The sequence below is a fragment of the Rhinichthys klamathensis genome, unplaced genomic scaffold (genome assembly GCF_029890125.1).
Source record: "Rhinichthys klamathensis goyatoka isolate OS25496 unplaced genomic scaffold, OSU_Roscu_1.1 h1tg000192l_1, whole genome shotgun sequence".
Lineage (NCBI taxonomy): Eukaryota > Metazoa > Chordata > Actinopteri > Cypriniformes > Leuciscidae > Rhinichthys > Rhinichthys klamathensis.
In genome coordinates, this window is record NW_026606718.1 from 3,070,157 (window position 1) to 3,095,017 (window position 24,861).

A 24,861-nucleotide genomic window follows, 5' to 3' on the forward strand; every position below is an offset into this window, starting at 1 on the left:
CATTTTTTGATTAATTTGATGCATCCTTGCTGAACAATAAAAATAAATAAAAAAAATTTTACAGACCCAAAACTTTTGAACGATAGAGCATATTTGAATACACTGGTGTTGACATGTATATTTCAAAAATTAGGAGACGCTTCAGTGCAATCGAAAGATATTAACAAATCTAGACTTAATTGCCGTGAATTATAAATAGATTTCAGGGCAAGCATTTGAAGAGTTGAGGGATCAAGCTTTTATGACGCAATGGGATTGTAGTTTGAAGTTTATTTATCTTCTTTCTTATACTCGAAATTGTCTCTTCACCGGAACAACCGGCATATCTTTTCTCTTTGTATAACCTCCCATATATCTTAAGTAGTCTGTTTACGTCGTCACACTCCAAACTGAAAACGTTAATTTTTCACCTAACAAGATTAAACACCGGAACCGCACGGCTTTTTCGGGGTAGGTGAGAGAAGAAAACGGCTGAGATTAAAAACAAGCAGGAACAGAAACTTCACTTAATATGCAAATGCCCGGAGCTGTTGATCTTAGCTGTGTTTGGATGATTTTGGTTGTGTATTCGGTCTTCTATCACATCTCTACCGGGAGGCTCCAGACAGATCCATCTCGGAGGCCACATGCGGTGTGAAACATCCAGAATCTGTCTCAGAGCTGAGCACGCTTGGCTGGAACATATGGCCGCTCTAGAGGCCAAATTCATGCCGATGAATTTTCTTTTGTCAGGGCCGAGCTAAAAATAAATCACTTGTGACATGCTTAGATCAATATTGATGGATGTTCATTTAGGTTTTGATTGTGGTGTTTGCTGAAACAGTGCATGGATGGAGGTCCTTGTCCAGGTGTTGAGCTGTTAAAGGTGGTGTCGGCGAATACATTATCTGAAAGAAGCAGAAAAGGCATGGGGTCGAGTCACAGGCAGAGATTTTGTCTAATCCCGGCTGCTTTCATGGTCTCCAAGCTTTCCAGAGCTTGGCGGCACCGTTTGCTCCTCCTGCCAACAAATTAACATTTATATCAGCTGTTCTCTCATCCAAAGGGTCCAGAAGCCCAAAGAGGAGACCACCATCATAGATTTGAGAGAATGCCAGCACTGCTGTTGATTCCTTTTGTTCCTTTATGCATATAAGATCAATATAATTTTAGATGTCACAATCACCACTTATGAAAGCCAATTTTACCCGCTCCCTCTGGTCTTTGAACACTTCAGACTATGAAGTTAACCTCAGTCGACAGCATTTGTGGCATAATGTTGGTCATAGGATAAATTTGTTTGACTATGCCCTTTCATTTTTAGCGTATGTATGTATTTATGTAATGCATGCAAGTTGAAGTTAAAGTGACAGTGTTACAGTAATCCACCATGGATTTATGGAATAAAGATTCAAATACAGGAATATTTTATAGATTTTAATATAAATAGCCAATTATAATGTCTCAGATTTTAATTTCAAAGGAATTATGTTATTTTCATTAAAAAATCACGTTTCCACAAAAAAATATTAAGTAGCAAAGCTGTTTTCGACATTTCTAATAACAATAAAATGTTTCTTGAGCACCAAATCAGCATATTAGAATGTTTTTTTTTTTTTTTTTTTTTTGAAGGATCATTTGATCCTGGAGTAATATTTATGTTGTTATTGTTTTTACTGTGTTATTGATCAAATTAATGTTTGGTGAGCATGAGATACTTTCATTTAAAACTTTTCATTTTATTCAATACTTCTTCGCATTAAATAAAACCCAAAACTTTTGAACGGCAGTATAGACATATAGATAGATAGATAGATAGATAGATAGATAGATAGATAGATAGATAGATAGATAGATAGATAGATAGATAGATAGATAGATAGATAGATAGATAGATAGATAGATAGATAGATAGATGGATGGATGGATGGATGGATGGATGGATGGATGGACGGACAGACCAACTCATTCTCACGGCAATTCGTACAAATTTGACAAGGTGGCTAATTCGTAATGAATTCGTAGGAATGACCTACCCCTGACCCCGCCCCTAAACCTACCCATCACGTGGGTTTAGACAAACGAGTGAGATCGTACGAATTTGTACGAATTAGCCACCTTTTAATCAACCGCACGAATTCATACGAATTGGTCGTGAGATAGCGTTGGACAGATAGAATTCTCTATATTTTTCCATACAAATAAATTCACTCTGGTAATCATCGTGCCACAAATGCTGCCGATAAAGCTTAAATTGTATCGAACTGGATCATTCTTCTAAATTGTATGTTAGCTGACCTGTGAGCAGCTCCACGATGACTAGACAAGGGCTGCAGTCTTTTCTTATCTCTTCAGACGCTTCACACCTTCTGCCAAGGGCTCTGATCCTGTTTTTCTCTCTTGTTTCCTCTAGATATTCATCATCCTCCTCCTCCCATTCAATCATGCAAACTACAGCAGTGAGAGGAAACTCAGATGGGACAAAGTAAACAGCATGTCTGTGCTTCCTGCACTTTCATCAATTTGCCCTTCTCCTCCTCCTCCTCCTCCATCTCAACTGGATTTACAGTGTCATCCATGGCCCTCCTGCCCAGTGAGAACTGAAACTCATAGGACTCAAAGCAACAAACAGATGGCGGCAGCAGTCTCAAATGGGAGCACAATATACATGTTAATTTGAGTTGTTTGGTCACTTTTTATTTTGCCATTTTCTTTTGTAACTGTACATAAATCAATTTAAGATCTTATAGTTTTGTACATGTAATTTTTATGGTGTGTGATTTTTTTTTTATATATAATAAAAGACTAGATCAATTCTAATGGTCTCATTTTAACGTGTGGCATTCCTTTCAGGAATTTTCTTGTCAATGGATTCACACTCCTAACTGTTCATTTTCTCTTCCCTTTATAAACAATAAAGTTGCAGGCAGTACAATTATCACTAAAGATGCTAAATTATTTTCACATGTGCTAAATTTGTCAAAGCTGTTAAAATTGAACAGGATTCTGTTTTGTCAGGTCATGGAAGTAAACACCCACATAAATGAACACTAAAGAGCTGTACTGTAAATTACCTGAGGAAAGCTATGGCTGCATTCGAAATCACATACTTCCCTACTATAGTAGGCGTAAAACAGTATGTGACAAAAGAAATATGTCCGATTTCACAGTACTCATAAAAGAGTATGCATAAAATACCCGGATGACTTTCTACTTCAAGCGAGAATCTGAAGTGTGCATACGATGGACATAAATACTATTGGTCACCCTTTACACAGTTTGGACTGTCTCTGCTTGTTTGCTGTGCAACGAACAGTAAATAAAGAACTGGTTCTTTGAATAAGCACAGCACCTCCTTTGCTCAAAACAAACAAACAAACAAAAAAACACTAGCCTATATATAAAGACTAATGTTTTATGTATTTGAGGAGTGGAGAAGAGTGTCTCAGTCTAGCATTTGTCGTCGAGTCATAGCGTGTTATGTGACACATTACCTGTGTGAAAGACTTTGTCTTCAATGACATGAGATTCTAGACAAACGACTAGCGCCGACATAGCTACAGTAAATTTTATAACCCGTTAGTCGATAAAAACGTAATGCGAGGTTGGACAAAACACATGTCGAATTCTGAAAATCTCCAAAATTCACGAGTCAAAAACACTCCATTTGAGCTTGATTTTGGTAAAATGTTAAAGGGGTCATATAATGGTACATGCACTTTTTCAAGTTGGTTGTACTGAAATGTGTGTTGGCAGTGCCTGTACACAACCATCATAAAATGATAAAAATCCATCCAGTGTTTTTGTTTTAATCTCCTTATATGTTTTCCCCTGCCTCAAATCGAGCCGTTCGACCACGTGACGTCGAACGCGGTCATTGTTGATATGTTGGAGCACTGTCTATGAGCAGAATGGCGTCTAAGCAAATGGTATTCTGTTCTTGGGTGTAATAACGAACACAGCAGTCATTTTAATGTTCCCAAATCTGAACCGCTGAAGACGCAGTGGCTGTGTTTGTTTTCGAAGGGAATATTCCCCACGAGCAACGTCAATGCTTTCATGTTTGCGCGAATCATTTCTCACCAGACTGCTTTATAAACGAGGATCAGTATAAAGCTGGTTTTGCTAAGAAGCTTCCTGAATAAAGGATCGGTACCAGCTATTCGTGTTCCTGCTGAACCTCTAGAGCAACTGAAGTGAGTGTAACGTTTTATTATCCTTTATATTAATATTTATATCTTTGCAAATCGCTTGCACGCTTCACGATGAATGAGTCTAAGGTTTACACTCAGGGTACATTACGGCATGTTTTCTATGTATGACGTTCTCAATATAATTCATAATCCCACGTTTAAAATGAACAACGCATTATGGTTATTGTGTTACAAACGTGTACGCACAGAACAGAGGGGCGGAGTGAGCAAAGCTCATGATCATTTAAAGTCATATACACTGAAACGGCGTGATAAAAACAGAGCTGTTTTTGACCAGGTAAAATAACTGTTTTCTTACAATACTAATGAGAATTTTTAATTAAAGTATATTACAAACTTTTAATTTAGACCCTAAAGAATCATATTAGCTTGTACAAAAATGGCATTATATGACCCCTTTAACAATATAATGACTAATGCAAGTGTCTGACCATATATAAAGCCACAATATCAACCTTGACGATGTGTTTATTTAAAAAATACAGTGCTTTTTCCATTTCCTGAAAAGTAGCATTTGTGAAGATAAGAGGCTTCCGCACACATTATTATACTGTAGAATGTGTATGTAAATAGTCAGAGTACATAGCTACGTTTGAATTATCATCAATCAAGACAGTATGATGGTGTGCAGGTGGAAGTTGATCCAGTTTGCCCTACTTCTAAAGTCCTCCAGTGAGTTTCAGAAATAAGATCCTCCATCTCCCGCTTCCGCTAAAACAATTCATCACTCTGAACCTGGGATGATGTCATAATGTTGGCCCCACCCACAGGTTCCTATAGAGGGTATGCGCGTGACGTCACCGTCGGCCGGAGTGCCTGCAGTTACTCACAGTGAGTGGCAAAAAGACTGAGCGGCTGCATTTGAGCGGCTGAAAAACAAACACAACACATATAAAGCGGAAAAAAAGCTTTGCGATTGACTGTACAACTAGATTTGACAACAAATCGGAGGTATATTTTTACCGACTGCCGAAAACTACAGAACAGAGGAGCAAATCGCTGCAATTCACAGAAACAACTGGACTCCAGGCAGCGAAAGGTGGATTTGCAGTTATCATTTTGTGTCAATATGCTGAATTTAGGTGTAAAATCATACCCTTTATTGTATTTTTATATATATTAACAACTCATCAATTAAATATTTATCATTGTATTTTCTGCTTTAGTGGATGTTTTTAAATAAACACTGACAAAAAAAAACTATACAAGTTTTAGGGCAGGACGATATGATGATATAGGCTATATATAACACTGATATAAGTGATCACCCGAATTTAGACCTATCTACTACATTGCATTTATATAAAGCGTTCACAGGCTAATTTGCTTTATGTTTAGGTCTATATTGCTTTTATTTTCCCGGTGTCGAAATCAGGCACACATAAATGTCAGGCAACACGATTCCTGGCTGCATGTCAATATCCATGGATCACTGGATCTATAGTAGTTGTAAGGAACACTATATTGAGTCCAACATTTAGTTTAAATTGATAATCGTTCGTTTTAGTGGCATTTTCACAGTTTCCCCTATTAAATCCAGTCACGCAGCAGCTCTTTTGCCACTCGGTCCGGCTGAGGGGGCTTGTTCCGGCGGGAAAGTGACGTCAATGCATTCCCTCTATACTGAAAACTCCACTTCTTTTAGATCTGAAAGTTGAATGATTTTATCATTATACCATAGCTATTTTTTGTTTCTGAATAGGACTGATAAAATTGGTGCCTAATGTTTTTATTATTAGTATTATTTATTTAAACGATATATCTGAGACCGTCTTGCTACAGTAAATGCTGCTCTGCTGTATAATATCTTGGATTTGGGATGGCCACCATCAACAGCGGTGCTGCATTCATTACATCCAATTCCCCTTAACTCAGACATAGACATTTTTAGTCTTAAAAGTCAATTCTTTCTTCCGACAAAACTTGCACCTCAGAGTTCAGACTCATCTTTTTTTGTCTAGCTGACATAAATTGTCCATTAGCAACTGAGTGGCTAAATATGGTCAACCTTATGCACCCCTGTTTCTGTGCATCTGGAAATCTCACTCCATTTGTATTTTTCAGCATAGAATCTGGAGACATGTAATGTCACAGCCTACTCAAAGGTGTTTCTGCAGAACATCCTCACACTCCTACTCCGTGGAATCACTCAGGGGAAACCTCACTTTGTCAAACCATATGGCCAATTTCCAGGACAGTGTTTCCAGACCAATGCAGTCACGAATTAAACTCCACAACTGATGAGCATTTTACTGTGAAAATCTGTATTAGTCAACATCTGCATCTGTTCAGGAGACATTATTTAGAGAAATTGTTATTTTGTTCCTCACAGAAAATGACCATAATGATTCTAAGATAATTTACTAGTCAAGTCAATGGTTCTGTTCCAACTGCCTTGCTGTCTGCTAGTACATAAACATAATTAAACCATTACTCTTGCACAATCGAGTGGTGCAGGTGACGTCACTTTGTAGGCCAAGCGACAGCGTTATCATGCTGGCTCCCTTGATAAAAACCCAATAGGATTTCCCCATAGGCTTTTGGATTATCGCAAAAAAAAAAAAAAAGCTCTGTGATGATACTTTCACGTTTTGTCCATAAAGATAATTACAACTTTTATCAATTGTTAAGCCTAAATGCAGTTGCCAGAAGTAAAAAGCTAAACGAACTACATGGTTGCTCGACTTCTACGTCACCATCACTTAGCTTCCGACAACTCATTTACCTAAAATCATTTTCCCAGAACGTTTGAGTTAGAATAGTTTATAAGAGCACAATTATGAGCATAATGAGGCTGTAAAAACGGACTGAGCTTGTTAGCACCACCTTTTTCAAGACACGTTACAGCTTCAAAAAGTCACATGTGGGGTAATTACTGATGCATTTTATGTCGTGGAATAAAACGTGAAAATGTCTTAAGCTTGTGTTCACCACAAACCTTATTTCAGCCTAAAACTAAACAAAATCCCATTAAAAAAAAACATTGACTTCGGGATGATGGATCCGGAAGTGCTAAAATGCTAACTCGCTTCCGCGTTTTGGCCTACAAAGTGATGTCATACCTGCACCACTCTATGAGCACTCCTCTTGTTAAACACTTAAGAGAAGCAAAATTTGAATAAGCATCAGTAGCATGCATGGCTAGCATTTCTCTCTTACTATTTCTGCCAGATATGGAAATAATAATTAGAGTAGTAGCCTATGCTAGTATGCTGTTACAAATTCAGTTAGAGCTTACAAACAAGTTTTGTGTTTGCACATGTTCCTAAGCTAACAATGCAATACTCTAATAAGCACTGAAAATATAGCACACGCAAATAGTCGTTTCAATTCATTAACCCTTAAAGACCTAAACGGCCGCTGGCGGCATAAAAATAACTGTTGTTCTTAAATGTTTAATAACTTTTGAACCACTAATCCAATTTGTATGCTTTAAAAAGTCCCATAAAGAGCAGATTCGCGGCTTTTTTCGCGGTAACGGGTTCATCGCGATTGGACATTCAGATGCTCCGTAGTGAATGTGATTGCATCATCAAGTTTTGATCAGCATTGATTCGTCAAAGAAACCCATGTGATTTGTTCCTCTGAGCCAAACCAGCAGTTTGTTGATGCTTAGTCCCACCCCCAAGCCCAGATCGGTTGAAACTACATAAATATATATAAAGTCACATTTGCTTCAGTGCTCTCTGCTACAATGTTTCTATTTATTTTTCTTCCTGAACTTTTTTGGACACATCTACATTGTAAATAACACCAGATTTTCACTGAAAATCGCCTATAATAATGTTATAATAAATGGCTATAACTTGCTTAGGGATTGTTACATGTAGTAAAAATTTCATCTGGAAATCTAGAATATCCAAGTACAACTTTCTAAAGGAAAAAATCCAAACTTCAGGAGGATTTGTTTGAGCTGAGTAAAAAAAAAGAAAAAGAAATCTGCTGCCGTTTTTCTTAAATCTGGTAAATTTATCCATTCTAAGACAAAATAAATGTAAAACTGGTCATTTAAATGAGCTAGATTGAAACATCAAGTTCTCTTGTTTAAAATGATATATGGTACTTGATGCTGACTGCTATAATGGGTTAGAAAAACAAAGAAAAGAGCAGGCGAGTCATGTGCTCCAAAAATGGTCTAGGTCTTTAAGGGTTAATTGCGCCGGCGGGCCCTTAATTCCTTAATTCCGCCGGCGGGCCCATTTGCCATTGCATGTTTAAAACAATAATATCTTAGTAAAAACCTAAAGTAATATTGCCAAACTATATATCATTTGAAAGCTTAAAATCTCTAGTTCCCTTTCGAGGGAACTCGCGATGCGTCACTTGACGCTTTGGGAACGCCCCCAGCGTGCATGCGTCTGAGCATCAATGTCAACTAGTCCAATGGAAAGAATGAGCGTCACGGGCGGGTGACGTCATGACCAGGAAGGGATAAAGGCTCACCCGGTGAAACGCGGCATTAGCTTCTGTGTCTCAGCAAGCGATCTGTGTCATTTTGTCTCTGTCTATTTACTGTTGTCTGTTGCGGAAAAGGATGGAAACTAAACAAGTGTACAAACAGTGTGCTTCTCCCTGCCCGCGTTATTTAACGGGTGGGGACACACACGAGCTTTGTGTCGTTTGTTTGGGAGTGGAGCATGCGGTCTCAGCCTTCGAGGGGGCTGAGTGCCAGCATTGTGAGATGTTACCGCTTCGCATGCTCCGCTCTCGCCTGTCACTCTTTGATAAAGAGAGTGGGCAGGCTCGCGATCCACAGGGATCAGGACCCGCGTCTGCTGAGGCAGCGCGGAGAATGCATTCCTGGGGATCGCAAAAGGATCTTTCGGAGGGGTTGGAGACGGGTCCGAGGGCTCTTTCTCCTTCCTTACCCGAGAGATCCAGTGCTCTCTCCCCGGTGTCGGAAGCACGCTCTGCGGTTTCTTCCGCCCGGGGAGAGAGCCCTCCATTACTTTATTGCTCTTCCTCCGAGGAGGTTGATGCGATGAGTGTGGAGAGTGTAAGCACACACATGGGGGAAAGAGATTCACAATTTATTTCCCCAGCATATGATGAGCTGGTGGATGTTATGTCGCGGGCTGTAGAGAAGTTAAATATTGAATGGCCATCTGAGAAGAAGGGCGCTCGTCCCAAAAGCAAATTAGATGAGCGCTTTTTATCTTCCACCACATTATCTCCACCACGAGGGCTTCCATTTTTTCCCGATTTGCACAATGAAATTTCTAAATCGTGGGATAAACCATATTCATCACGTCTTTTCAGCCCTCATGTTAACACTTATTCGAGAATAAGAGGGCTGAAAGAGTATGGTTATGAGGCGATGCCCCAGGCGGAAGAGAATTTAGCCAGTTATCTTTCCCCTGGTCCCGCATCGTCTCTGAAAGCCTCGGCTTTGCCCACTAGACCGCTTAAAGCCACTTCGGTGTTAGTGGGCAAAGCTTATACGGCAGCAGGTCAAGCTGGAGCATGTCTGCATACTATGGCAGTGCTCCAGGCTTATCAAGCTGACCTGCTGGGGGATCTGGATAGTAGTGAGGGAGTCAGTCATGACGATATTCGTGAACTTCGTCGGGCTACCGATCTTTCTCTCAGGGCTACTAAGGAGACCGCCAGAGCAATTGGGCGGTCTATGGCAGCCTTGGTAGCTACTGAGAGACATTTATGGTTAAATCTGTCTGATATTAAAGAAAAAGATCGAGCTTTTTTATTAGATGCTCCGCTTGAACCTTCTGGTCTCTTCGGCGACGCAGTCCACGCGGTCGTCGAGAGATTTCAGGAGTCAAAGAAGCAAGCGGACGTTTTTAAAAAGTTTCTCCCTCGCCGGGTCCAGCCCCCTGGGACTGCTGGGCGTGAGCAGCCCCAGCCGTCGAGCTCATCATATCGTGTGCATCAGAAAGAGAGTGTTGCGTCTCGTGCACCTCCACGTAGACTCTGGAGACGGACGCAACCCTCTCAACCGAAGTCTTCTAAGTCGAAGCCGGATCTGAGGACCGTTCTTCAGGCGAAGAAGACTTCGGTTCAAAAAAAAAAAAAGGTCCTGATGTTCATGCATCAGGCCTGTGAGGACAGCCCCGACCGAAGTGGAGCGGTGTACACCTCATTATACGGTGCCCGTTCCATTTCGGGGTCCTCACGAGACCGTTCTGCCAACCCTGCCACCCTTGGTGCTTCAGGGCGCAGCGGTCTCCAGCGAGTCGCTGATGCTATGCTGCGGCACAGCATCGGTTTCGCGCCCTCTGAGGGGGGCCTTAGAGCGGCCAGTTCAGGTAGTTCCTGCCATTATGTTTCAGGCTCCGGAATTGGCTGTCTCGATAACACCAGAGACCAGCCTCGAGAGGCTGGTTCCCTTAGTAAATTTTCTGGCAGCGTGGAAGCTTCTGCCGAATATTTCTCATTGGGTCCTGCAGATTGTAGAGAAAGGATACAGAATCCAGTTTGGTTCTCGTCCTCCTCGTTACAACGGGGTGCTGCCCACAGTGGTGCATCCCGAGCAGGCTCTGGTAATGGAGCAAGAGGTAAAGGCCCTGTTAGCAAAGGAAGCTATAGAACAGGTGTACTCACCCGACAGAGAGTCGGGTTTTTACAGCCGTTATTTCATTGTTCCAAAAAAGGATGGGGGGTTGCGTCCCATTTTAGATCTTCGTCTGTTGAATCGTTCAGTACAGAAACTCAAGTTCAAGATGCTGACACTCAAACAGATCGTGACTCAAATCAGATCCGAGGACTGGTTTGTCACGATAGATCTGAAGGACGCCTACTTCCATGTCTCCATCCTCCCTCAGCACAGGAAGTTCCTAAGGTTTTCTTTCGGGGGCAAAGAATACCAATATCGGGTTCTTCCTTTCTGTCTAGCTTTATCACCCCGCACGTTCACGAAATGCGTGGATGCAGCTCTAGCCCCTCTCAGGCTTCAGGGCATACGTATTCTGAACTACATCGACGACTGGCTGATTCTGGCGGAATCAGAGCAGTTGGCGGTTCGGCACCGAGGTGTCGTTCTCGCCCATATGCAGATGTTGGGGTTGAGGCTCAACGCCAAGAAGAGTGTTCTTTCTCCAGTACAGAGAACCACTTTCCTTGGTGTGGTATGGGATTCAGTGACGATGCGGGCCACTCTATCGCCCGTTCGTGTAGCTGCTATCCTGACAGCCACCAAAGAGCTAAAGCTAGGCCAGTCACGCACTGTGAAACAGTTCGAGAGACTGTTGGGTCTCTTGGCGGCAGCGTCCAACGTGATTCCTTTTGGCCTGCTGTACATGAGACCTTTGCAGTGGTGGCTCAGGACCAGGGGGTTCTCCCCGAGGGGAAACCCACTTCGTATGATCAAGATCACGCGGCGATGCCTTCGTGCCTTGGTTATATGGAAAAAACACTGGTTCTTAACCCAGGGTCCGGTGTTGGGAGCTCTCTGCCATCGAGTTACGATCTCGACAGATGCTTCCCTCACCGGCTGGGGAGCGGTAATGGAAGGCCGCTCGGTTCAGGGTCTGTGGAAAAGTCATCATCTTTCGTGGCACATCAATTGCCTGGAGATGATGGCTGTCTTCAATGCGTTGAGACAGTTTCTCCCAGACCTGAGGGGCCATCATGTGCTTGTACGAACAGACAACACATCAGTGGTCTCTTATCTGAACCGTCAGGGGGGTCTGCGGTCGCGTCCGCTCTGCAAACTGGCGCACCAGATCCTCCTGTGGTCTCTGGGGAAGGTACTCTCCCTGAGGGCAGTGTATATTCCTGGGGACCAGAATGTGGGGGCAGACATCCTGTCGAGGCAGGAGCTGAGGCCAGGGGACTGGAGACTCCACCCCGAGGCGGTGGAAAAAATTTGGGAGTTTTACGGCCAAGCAGAGGTGGATCTGTTTGCGTCTCAGCACACGACGCACTGTCCACTTTGGTTCTCCCTTACTCACCCAGCCCCCCTGGGGCTGGATGCTATGGTGCAGACGTGGCCGAGGCTACGTCTGTACGCATTTCCCCCTGTTGCTCTGCTCCCAGGAGTTCTGGAACGAGTCCGCCAGTACGGAATAAGCCTACTGCTTGTAGCACCACGCTGGCCGAGTCGGATCTGGTTTGCGGACCTGATCCATCTCTTAGACGGTCCTCCCTTGGAGATCCCGATCAGGAGAGACCTTCTGTCTCAGGCCGGGGGCACAATATTTCACCCTCGACCAGAGATTTGGAACCTGTGGGTTTGGCCTCTGAGGGGGCCCAACTCATAGAGAGTGGTCTCTCAGCTGAGGCTGCTGAGACCATCCTAAGCTCCAGAGCTCCAGCTACTAGGAAACTATATGCGCTGAAATGGAAAGTTTTTTCTGTATGGTGTCACCGACATCAGTGGGATCCGGTTAACTGTTCTGTGAACACAGTACTCGAGTTCTTGCAGGAGCGCTTTACGTCAGGTTTATGTCCTTCCACACTTAAGGTTTACGTGGCGGCCATTGCGGCTTACCACGCCCTGGTTGGGGGTACATCGTTGGGTCGAGACCCCCTGATTACACGTTTCCTTCGTGGCACATTGAGGCTGAGGCCTGCAACTCGCACTAGGGTGCCAGCTTGGGATTTGGCAATAGTACTAGAAGGCCTGTCTAGGGCTCCATTCGAGCCCTTAGATTCGGTTTCAGAGAAATTTCTTACCCTTAAGACTATCTTTCTGCTAGCTATTTCGTCCCTTAAGAGAGTTGGAGACCTTCAGGCCCTTTCGGTTTCCCCCACTTGCCTTGAATTTGCACCGGGGATGGTCAAGGCGTTCTTATATCCAAAACAGGGATACGTCCCTAAGGTGCCGACCTTGATTCCGAGGCCTATCGTGCTGCAGGCTTTCTGTCCTCCTCCTTTTACATCTGCGGACCAGGAAAGGCTGAACCTCTTGTGTCCAGTGCGAGCACTGGATACTTATGTTCATCGGACATCGTCTATGAGGAAGTCCGACCAGTTATTTATTTGCTTTGGATCACCTAAGAAGGGTCTTCCTGCTTCTAAACAGACGGTTAGCAAGTGGATAGTCGAGGCTATTTCACTTGCATACGAGTACTCTGACCATCCGTGTCCCTTGGTGGTCAGAGCTCACTCAACGAGGGGTATGGCGGCCTCTAAAGCCTTGTTATTTGGGGTTTCCCTCCAAGACGTTTGTGATGCGGCAGGCTGGTCCTCACCGCTCACATTCGTCAGGTTTTACAGTTTGGACCTGGATGCTGCCCCAGGTTCTCAGGTGCTTAGTGCTTAGTTCCAACAGACTGACACTCAGGTACTTGGAATTCTGGCGGTTTGGGTATTCTCGTTCCCAAAGCGTCAAGTGACGCATCGCGAGTTCCCTCGAAAGGGAACGTCTCAGGTTACTACTGTAACCATAGTTCCCTGAGAAAGGGAACGAGACGATGCGTCACCCTGCCATACTTCCTGCTTCCCTGTGATCGGCTTGCTTCGACTTTTTGAAGCTAATGCCGCGTTTCACCGGGTGAGCCTTTATCCCTTCCTGGTCATGACGTCACCCGCCCGTGACGCTCATTCTTTCCATTGGACTAGTTGACATTGATGCTCAGACGCATGCACGCTGGGGGCGTTCCCAAAGCGTCAAGTGACGCATCGTCTCGTTCCCTTTCTCAGGGAACTATGGTTACAGTAGTAACCTGAGACGTTTTCATATTTGGTGGCTGTTATCTAAAATATATTACAGAGGAGCAGAAATTTATCAATTTGCAACACGAATATTTCATATTCATTAGGAGTATTTAGGCCTTTATTTTGAAATAACAATAAACATGAAAAATCATGAAAGATTGGTAGAAACCTCAGTTTGTTTTCATGCCATGAGTTCAAAAGATAACACCAATTCCATTTTATGCGAAAAAAAGGTCTGAAAATGTTTTAAATATAAAGAAAAATGTATGGATTCTCGATTTGTAATGCGGCTGCGAGCTATAACGCTATAACGTAGTCTTTATGCATTTATTAGAGGTTTAATTCAAATCAAATACTGCTAAACCACCCATACTACTTCTGAATAGGATGTCTACTTCATAAATTGTATGAAAATTATGGAAATACATGGTTCAGATCACTCAAAACATATGAAAATGGAGGCGCCCTTATATGGGCAGTAATGGAGTCTGGTGTTCACCTAGTGAAAAAGTTGGGTACTGCGCCCAAAAAAAATCTTACTGAAAGCTCATTTTTTGAGATATCAGCCTAAAATTTGGAATACAACTTGTTCAGATTTTTGACTTTAATTTTCTTGCAGTTTTAGAGTAAAATATATTTTGTAATATATATATTTTATATAAAATATTAATCATCATATTTTTACATTACACAATTTCATAAACTCAAACTTATATAACTTTTTTTCTGTTTCATTTTTTTACAATTTCTAGACTTCTACAATAATCTGGAAAATGTCTTCTTTAAAACAAGACCAGCCATAGGTCTATATTCCAAAGCATTCCTGAATTACAACCATTTAAGTTTGGATAGTGATTTGTATGTCTATGCAAAAAAAAAGGGGGGTGAGAGTTAACAGGTTAAGGCAAAAGGCAGCTTACTATATTTATGAGCAACGTTTTCTGATGTCTCTAATGCCTTTGAAAGCTGTCTTAAAGGTAGCTCACTATAGGTTTTGGAACATAATGTATGTGTGGATTGTCTCTATTGAGATATGATTTTTCATTGAGTTTCGCAACTAGTTTTAAGAATGAGCATTAGCTTGTCTAAATCCAGAATATGAGGTTTTATAAATATTTGAACCTTTAATGTAGCTCTTTTTACATGTTTGTTTCTGAGAATTCAGTCTTGTTCATCCAATAAAAATAGCAAAGCAAATAGGGGCAGCGACGGAAGATGCAGGGCAAAGGAAATCCATAATTTAAGAGGCTGAGATGCATCCATAAACAGCCCCGCCTGTCCCAGTGCATTTTTCCATGAACAATTGCTGGAATAATCGCACCTCACAAGCCAAGATCACAGAGGAGGCTGATGCAAACCAGACAAATGCATATCAATAATTAGTGTTGGTTGGGAAGTCCAGCCGAGACAGACCAGTACACTGCTTTTATCTAGGAGCAGAAGGAGGGGCACTTAAATGATAGTCATTCGGGGTTTGTGACACGAACAGCATACTGAATCATTTGTAAGGGAAGAGAGGGAAACAGAGTGATACAAATAAAAATGAAGGGTTGTCAGATAATAATAATGGCAATTTATCATTTAGTATATTATTATTAAATGTAATTTACTGTGTTTAAATTAGTTATATTTATTCTTTTAAAAATTAAAACTAAGAAATTTACATAAAATGTATTTTATTTATTATTTATAAACCTGTCTGGTCTCACAGACATGGCTTAGATTGAGCCAGGATTAGGCCTTAGTTCAATTAGGTCATTTAAGTAGATTTTATAAACATGCCTTAGAAAAAAAAGAAAAAACATATTGGTGTGCATCTTGAGACAAAACAATGGCACGGAAATATTTTAAGATATACCAGTGAAAGTTGCTTTCAGTTAAAACAGCTCAAACATGCATTTTAGTCTGGGACTAGCTTAAAGGAGAACTCCGGACAATTTTAACATTGAGCTCATTTTTTTGTACATTTGGAGTGCTGTCAGTACAGACAAAAACGACAAAAATCGGTGTTGCCTACACCGTGTTATCCTCTTTTTAAAATTCGCACCCTGTTGACTTCAATGGGGCAAGTTCTAAACCTGCTTTTAGCCTCTTAACATCCTTGATTTGCCAAGTGCACAGCCATGTGAGTGGTGTTATTAAGAGTGACCACGGTCAATCTGACTGCAGTAGATGTGAAAGATATTCATAAAAATGATGTTAATTCAGCCAGATCACATACACTCTAAAAACTAATTCAGAGGACCTTTAGTCATTACTTAAATATATATATTGTTGTGAAATAAAAAATCAAGTTCTGAGATACTGTTACAGTTTTTACTTGTAATTGTTATCTTATTGAGCTTGGATGACACACAAATTGTGCCTATTGATTAAATATACAATCATGAGTTGTCAGAGTTTAACATTTTCAGTTAATACAAAATAATTTAAATTTAAGTTCTGTTAATGTAAAATACAATTTGATGACGTGTAAACGGCCCACAGTTTCCCGCATGTGCGCGCGTGTTCAAGGCCAGACGAGTGACTACAGCTGCAACGCATTGAAGCGCGTGGTGAATGGTAAGTAATTTTATGCTTAATTAATACACATATTTGCAATCGCTCAGGATTCTGTTTGTGATGATAGCCTACTGTAACCGAATACCGAAATCTGGAAGTCCTTAAAGGCCCTTGCACACTGAGTCCGAAATTCGCGGCTGAAATTTTTGCACGTTAAAAAATAAAAACGACGTTATGTCAATCACACTTGCACACTACCGCCGAAACTTTAGTCCCTCGTTAAAAAAAAATTGGATCGGGTTCGATTTTCTACGTTTTTCGTATCTGTAGATAGCAGTTTGAATGGTGTTTGAGTGGTGTTTTGACAATTCAGAGCCACCGAATTACGAATCCGAAAAAACGTATAGGCTACGAAAATGTCGGACTCTGCAAGGGCCTTCAGTAGCTAGGCCTACGGTCTGTGTGCCGAGCTTTCTTTTACTGTCTATGGTGCCGAGGTAAATTTAGCTAGTAGCTGTAGCCTGTCACTGATTGAGTAGCTACACTATTTGTTCAGATACTTTGCTCAAAACCAGTCGGATTTATGTAGGGCCCTAAGAATTACGTTTTATTTTTTCCTAAATTTCGTTTTATTTCTTTTTTCCAAATGTCTTTTTTTCGGTTTAAAAATTTTGGAATATCATTTTTTACCTTTTTCTCGTATTTTACCACAAAAGAGTGTTTTTTTTATGTTTATGTATAAAATGTAACGTTATACAAATGAAATAAAAATGACCAGCGTCTGTCTCCTGTTCTCTGCTGTTAGCGACCAGCTGCTCTCTCCCCGGGTCTCAGTGCTTGTTTTCAACAGAAACACAAAAAAGCCTGCTCTCCATTGTCTGTTGAGAATTTATGGAAGAACCATATTTCATTTATAAGGGTAATAAGTTAATATTCATGTTAAGACAGTTAATGTGATAAATAATTTTTAAGAAAATTGATGCTTTACGTTGTATTAGAAAGGACAGTAATGGTAATACAGTTCATTTTAATGTTTTGAAAGGAAAATGTATTAAAAGATGAATTTTACATGTATGTTTAAAAGAGAAATATATTAGAATTTAAAAATGGTGCTAAAAATATAAATAGTGATTGGAAAGCTGTTTAAAAATATACATAATTCCTTATAAAAGTCAGTAATATCATTTGTGTTATTTAAAATGCAGATTGTGAATTCATGATGAATAAGTGTTTTGTTTGCACTAAAATATCCATCCTCCATGAGCAACCCTTAAAATTTCCCTGACATTTTCGTGTTATAATTGATCTTATTACCAGCATGACAAGGCTTGCTTTAAAATTGGCCCCCATCACAAAAAATGTCACTTTTTCCTTCCCCTGAGATGATGAGCGGTCAGAGTCCATCTACAGTTAGTGATGATGACACAGGTGAAACTTGTTTAGTCACTATTGAAGACTCATAAGTGAAATTGAAAATTGTGCATGTGTGTGTGTGCGCGTGTGTGCGCGCGTGCGTGTCCGTGTGTGCGCAGGAGTGGATTTCTGCCGTGATCCAGCATTCTGGTGTCGTGGTTCAAGTTGAGACGTGATCAGCCTCCTAAAGAAAGCCGTGAAGAAGTACGGGGTGAGACAGAAACATTAACACTTTCCTTTTGTAATTCAGATCTACAGTAAATAAATCAGTTGTGTTCTCACACACACACCTCCTTGAATCATTTTACTTAATTTATCTCCCTACTTAGGTCTTCAGTCACTTTGCCGTGGGCCTTGCAAGGACATACAACTTGCCTTCATCTTCTCCTGGTATCCTGGTGTCGTGGACCAAGGGGTTCAAGTTGAGACGTGGTCAGTGTAAAGAAGCATGGAGTGAGACAGAAACATCAAATATGGATTGGCCTTGCAAAATCTGTGAATTTGCGACCCCTACTAAAGACGAGTTGTTGAAACATTATAGGTTACGTCATATCCGCGGTTGGCAACTTCTGCCATGTCCTTACATGGATTGTTTTTGTTCATTTAAATCATGGGGTAGCCTAAAATCACATATATCAAGGAAACACTCAACTCACTCAAGAGTAAGAACCTCTGAAATACTCAGTTTCTGTTGCCAGGTCTGTAATGTAGGCACATTCTCCACCGAAAAAGAGTATTTTGAACACCTTCGTCAACATTTGAAAAAGCAAGAAACTGTCATCTGTGTTTTCAAAAATTGCAATTTCAAAACTAATATCTGTGGAACCTTTGCTTCGCATAAAAATCGCAAGCATACTCCCCACTCATTAGATGAGTTCAAAGACGATGTGATAAAGAGGTATGAAAACCCTTCACAAGCAGATCAGTGCAGTGATGGAGTAAATCAGGAGGGTGAGCAGTCTGATATTGATGAGCTTAGAGATGAGGATGTAAGAGTACTGCCAAAGTTGATTGAAAGAAGCTTGGCTCATTTAATGTTGAAATTAGAGAGTTCCTTTCATGTACCCAACCAATGCATTGATGAGCTTGTAGAGGAGTTGCATTTTATTTCTCATTCAGCCTCTGCTCCCATCATGAAAGACATTTTACAGTCTTGCTTGAAGAGGCACAACTGTGAAATTGATGAAGCCATTGTATTTGAAATGGTGAACGACATTTGTGGGGCTAACCCTATTAGTTCTGCCCTCTGTGATGGTGGGCCTCTTTCCTCTGCCTTTAAAAGAAGAAAGTACTTTAACGAACACTTTTCTATCGTTGAACCGATTGAGTATGTTCTTAGTAGAGAGAGCAGCTTCCAGTATGTCCCCATTCTAAAGTCATTACTTCCGGTTTTTAGCAAGAAAGATATACAGGACCTGATCTTGAGTGAGGCAGAAGCTCAGAGAAATGTGTACAAGTCATTTCATGACGGCACTGTTTACAAAACCAATGAGCTGTTCTCAGGAAGTGATCTTACCATTGCTCTCAATCTCTATGTGGATGACTTTGAGATATGCAATCCTATTGGTACATCCAGGAAAAAACACAAAATCACAGCTGTGTATTGGGTGTTAGCTGATGTCCCCTCATTGCTCAGATCTGAACTAAACTCAATCTTCTTAGCTATCCTGTGCAAGGCTGAGGATGTGAAGAAATTTGGTTACAGTGCTGTGTTGGAGCCATTGCTCAAAGATCTTGTGTATTTAGAGGAGGAAGGACTGTATGTTCCAGCATTAGGCAGAAGAGTCAAAGGCACAGTGTTTAGTGTGGTTGCAGACAATCTAGGAGCCCATTCTTTAGGGGGATTTGTTGAGAGCTTTTCCAGTTCACACGTCTGCAGATTTTGTCTAGGTGAAAAGTCACAGTTTCAAGATGGAGAAGTGAGAACAGGGGCATTCCCACCCAGAACGAAAGAACAACACGCACTGCATATTCAGGCTGTACAGGAGAATGATAGTTTGGTGCATGTGTATGGCGTGAAGAGACAGTGTGCACTGACAGCAAAACTGAAATATTTTGATGTTTTGTCTGGGTATCCGCCTGATGTGTTGCATGATCTCTTTGAAGGTGTAGTGCCCCTGGAAATAGCACTGTGCCTCAGAGTGTTCATTCAGAATAAATACTTCACTCTTGAAGAGCTGAACAAATGCATCACAGAGTTCCCCTATAAATGGTCAGACAAAACCGATGCACCACAGCCTGTCTCTGTGAACTTTGCCACACGGAAAACTGTGGGCGGCAATGCCCACGAGAACTGGACTTTGCTGCGACTCCTGCCACTTATGGTTGGATCGAAAATCCCTGAAGGTGACCCAGCATGGGAAGTGCTTCTTGTTCTCAGAGACATTGTTGAGCTTGTTGTTAACCAAGTCCACACAGAGAAGACCATTTGCTTCCTGGATAGTAAGATATCTGAGCATAAACACAGGTTTCTCATGGTTTTCCCAGAGCAACGCCTCATCCCAAAACACCATTTCCTGGAACATTATCCAGAACTGATCAGGGCTTATGGTCCTCTGGTGTCACTGTGGACAATGCGGTTTGAGGCAAAGCACAGCTTTTTTAAGCGTGTTGTCAGACATACTCGTAGCTTCAGAAATATTCTGCTGTCACTCGCCATGAAGCATCAGTTGTTGCTTGGTTATAACCAACATGATTCCAGAGTTGTCAGACCTCTACTACAGGCTACAACACTGTCTACAGTGGATGTTAGTGTGCTGAGAGAGGATATCCAAGAAGCACTGCAGGCTAAGTTTCCTGGTGAGACATGTGTCCAGATAGCCAAAAGTGTGTGTTACAGGAGCACCAAGTACACCAGTGGAATGATCTTGGCTAATGGTTCCACTGGTGGTCTGCCAGATTTTGGGGAGTTGATCCAAATTGTGGTTGTGAAGGGCAGTGTTGGATTCATTGTGAAAGGTCTGACTGCTTGGTCAGTAGAGCATCTGAGGAGCTATGTTCTTGAGAAAAACGGTCCTGTGAAAGTCATAGAGCCAGCTGAGCTATCAGACATGTTCCCCTTAATATCTTACATCTTTGGTGGAACAAGCATTATGACTCTTAAGCGCAGCATTTATGTTCCATAGATGGTGCCCATACTTTTTGGAGATTTTCAGTTGAAATTATACAAATTCTAATATCGCAGTCTTCCTACTGTGTTCAGACTTGGCATATACAGTAAATGTGTTCCTGATTTCCATACCTAGAGGTCAAATATAATATTCTCTTAAGGACAACTCCGGCGCAAAATGAACCTTTGGTCTAATTACACATTGGTACATAGTCAACCGTTCTCTGAGATTTGTTTTCATGATTATCAAATGTAAAGAGTTTTATCTCTAAAAACTGTTTAGCTTATAACACTAATATATGGGGCATAGAGTAATGAAAATAAAAATAGCTAGTTAATACCACTAACAAGGCTCAAAATAGCCCAACACTAACACGGTAGCATAATCAGGGTCCCTACCTGTAAACTGAAGCATTGAGAACGTTGTAAGTGTACAGACAGTTTAATAACAAGATAATTTATAAAGACAGTCCACTTCGCGTACATACAGGCAGGAGCCATCTTTGGAAAACAGTCTCGACCAGTCGAATCATGAACGCCGAGCCAAGTTCGGCTCGGCGTTCATGATTCGACTGGTCAAGACTGTTTTCCAAAGATGGCTCCTGCCTGTATACGTTATCAATGCTTCAGTGTACAGGTAGGGACCCTGATTATCCTACCGTGTTAGTGTTGGGCTATTTTGAGCCTTGTTAGTGGTATTAACTAGCTATTTTTATTTTCATATTCTATGCCCCATATACTAGCATTATAAGCTAAACAGTTTTTAGAGATACAACTCTTTACATTCGATAATCATGAAAACAAATCTCAGAGAACGGTTGACTATGTACCAATATGTAATTAGACCAAAGGTTCATTTTGCGCCGGAGTTGTCCTTTAATATTATTTACCATTTACCTGTTACTAAAAATTACTGAAACATGTCAAACATTGTATGTACAGGATGCATAATGTCACAGCCGGCTCAACTCCGAGTGATCCTTGCGGATCACGATGTCCGTAAAGTTGTACTACCGTCTGGAATCCCTGAGACAGTGGATGACCTTCACTCAATCATTTGTAATGCATTTTCCATTGCCAGAGACTTCAATCTTCACTATAAAGATGTTGATTTTGGTGAGTTTTTCACCCTTTCTTCTACAACTGACCTAAAGGATAAGGACACAATCAAGGTTGTGTTTCTCCAGGACCAGGAGCCTACAGTAACTTTAACCTTAACTGATGTGACCAACATGACTGATCAGCCTTGTGAGGAGCACTATGCTGACGACAGCGCATCTGTGTCAACCGATGACACACTGATTCTCTCAGCTGAAGATAGTTCAGGCCACCGTTCCCAGCGCTGGCCCGCTCAGTTTTCAATTCCCAGCTTTTCTGGCCTCACAGAGATCCAAATTCAGTCAGCAAATGAGCACTTCAAAAAATATGGGACTCTTCTCACTACAAAAGATTTAATTCCACTACTCCCAGACATCCTTGGAAAACTAGCGGAGGCTATTTATGAGTACACTGCTTATCCATCTAGTCTGCAGATCAGTGAGGTTGCAGAGGCCCTCACTCAAAAGCATCCTTGCCTCAAAGAACCAGGTTCCTTTAATGGGTCCTATGGATGGGCGCAGCGCCTAAAATATAAGATGAACAATTTCAGAAGCAAACTTCGAGGTCTTGGCTGTCCTGAAGTTAATGTGAACTCACTTAAGAGAAAACAAACACATGACCAGTATCCGGCAAAGAATCTGAAAAAACCAAAGAAGGCTGAGGTGAACTACCTACCCCCTCATGCTCAAGGTGAAACTACTGCAAGTTTGGAGAAAGAGAGAGAGGAGCTCCTAAGTGAAATGATGAAAAGGGACAACTCCAAGGTGGTTGCTCAGAAAATGGCCAAGACGTTCAGCCTTCGTCGGGAGGAAATAGTGAAAGAGGTCCCTGCCATCAGTGACTGCATGAAGCGCTGGCCTGCACTCTTTACTGAAGCACAGGTGAGATTATAATTTTTTTATTAAAGGGCACCTATTATGGCATTTAAAATGTTCCTAATATTGTTTTGGGAGTCCCCAACAACAGTTTTACATGCATGCAATGACAAAACACACTTTTGTTGTCTTATAATATGCATTTATTTTTTACCTGATTTGCTCACCGACTCCCAAATGATTCGTTCTATGACTCATTTTCCAAACCCCTCCTTTGCGTGACGCTAATCGGCGGTGATTGGTCAAATGACCTAGTCAGTTGTGTTTGTAAACCAATCGGCATTAAAATGACGATTAAAATGAACAGAGCACAAGGTTCGGCTATACTTGTGTGGTATACTTGTAAATATAAACTCTAGCCACTGATTCTTAACATGTTCGTCCCTGGGCAGTGAAAAAAAGGTCGCTTTTGATTCGCACTTCAGAACACAGCGTCTTGTTGTCGACATGATGTTTTCAAGTTTCCCTGGTGTCTGCGCGCAATGAGTGGGCGCGGCCAATTTGATAATTTTTCGTCTTGACGTCACAACAAAAAGGAAAATGACTCATTGGAAAACCGATTCATTAAATTGACTCAGAGTAGACTCATACATTTGAGAGACAATAACTTTTTTTACAGTGAACTTTCATATATAAAACTTTGCAGGATGTTTTTGTTCACTTAGATCTGTTACACACTACATGAAAGGTAATTTTCAAAATTCCATAATAGGTGCCCTTTAAACCATTACTTTTGAACTGTGGATTGATACAATGTGGATACATGTCCACAAATTGAAATAAAATAAATAAATAAATGTAAAAATACAGAAATTTCATTTCCAAAATGTACTTGTTTTTTCACATTTAAATATTTATTTGTTTATTTATACTCATGTCATGTTTGGACCTTACTGGTGTGCCCTGTAGATAAGTGAAGAATTCAAGAGGATAACAACTGTTAGCCTTGAATCAACCTTTCTGGCCAAGCTTGACCAATGCACCCCGAAATTGATGGCCTTGACCCAATCAAAAGGAGGAGCTGCAGGCCTGAAGATAAGGCACATTAAGGACATGTTTTTTGAGGTATAATGATGACTATCTTTATTATGAATAGACCTTTATTTTACATATGTTTCTGCCTCACTGTTTAATGTCAATTGTCAAAATGGCTACTGTGAACAAGGTCAATTTCATATTTGCAGAATTTGCATAAATGCAGGCCGATTCAGGATTGAATGGGAGAGGAATAGGGTGCACATGTGGGTGCGCAGATCAAAACGTATAAAACACAGCCCGACCAAATTACACACATCTATAGAAGAAACTTGTGGCTACATTTTGACATTTGAATGGAGTCTGTAGCTAAAAGTATGCAGGAATAATGTATATATTTGTAAAAGCCTGAAAAATTGTATAATAATAAAAAGAATTGATACAATAACAATAGGGTCCTTGCCTCCAGGCAAGGGCTGGAGTCCTCGCCCTCTGGCCTTTTGGCTCGGTCCCTAACTAACACTCATTTTTTTTCATATTTTCATGATTTGGGTTACACTTGCATCTGATTTTGATTGAACACCTGATCTATTTTTTTCATGAATCAGGACAACACAGTTGAAAGGCGGAGAGAAATTGCCATTCGCTGCCTCATTGTCTATCTTGGAGAGAAGGAGGAGGACCTTTTCAAACAGTACAGCGTAAGTAATTGAGTATGCTTTTAATTTTTACTTTTGTTTGAACTGCATGTCTCTGTAGCCTTCCCATATGGAGATATGGTCGTTTCAATCCCGTGCACCAGCCTCCAGTGGGCTAGGCGTTGACGTACATGGTCACCCTGCATTCCATTATGCACGTCACACTGAAGAGCTTGACACATGTATTTTATACATCCTAACATCTTTTAATTTCTTCTGCAAGGATGTGGATGAGCTCGACGCAGACCTTGCAATGCAAGTGATGAAGATTGCCATCATCGGTGATGGGCGTGCAACCATTGTAGTCGAGGGAACCAAGATCCTTCAGGGGATTGATGTCGCCAGATCCTGTGCTTTGCTGATGGGAGTAATCTATGCTCTTA

General features: G+C 41.2%; 1 protein-coding gene across 2 annotated transcripts in view; it reads left to right on the top strand.

The window, feature by feature from the left end:
• zgc:172282 (leucine-rich repeat and fibronectin type III domain-containing protein 1-like protein) overlaps window positions 1-2,794 on the top strand; it is a 128,683-nt gene extending 125,889 nt beyond the window's left edge. For both annotated transcript variants that reach the window (XR_008808151.1, XM_056262457.1), the window contains one exon: window positions 2,393-2,794. Coding sequence is in view for 1 of the 2 variants with exons in the window: in XM_056262457.1 (XP_056118432.1) it covers window positions 2,393-2,442 (50 nt within the window). In the remaining variant the exon portion in view is untranslated. The remainder of the gene's footprint in view (window positions 1-2,392) is intronic.
• The last annotated feature ends 22,067 nt before the right edge of the window (window positions 2,795-24,861 follow it).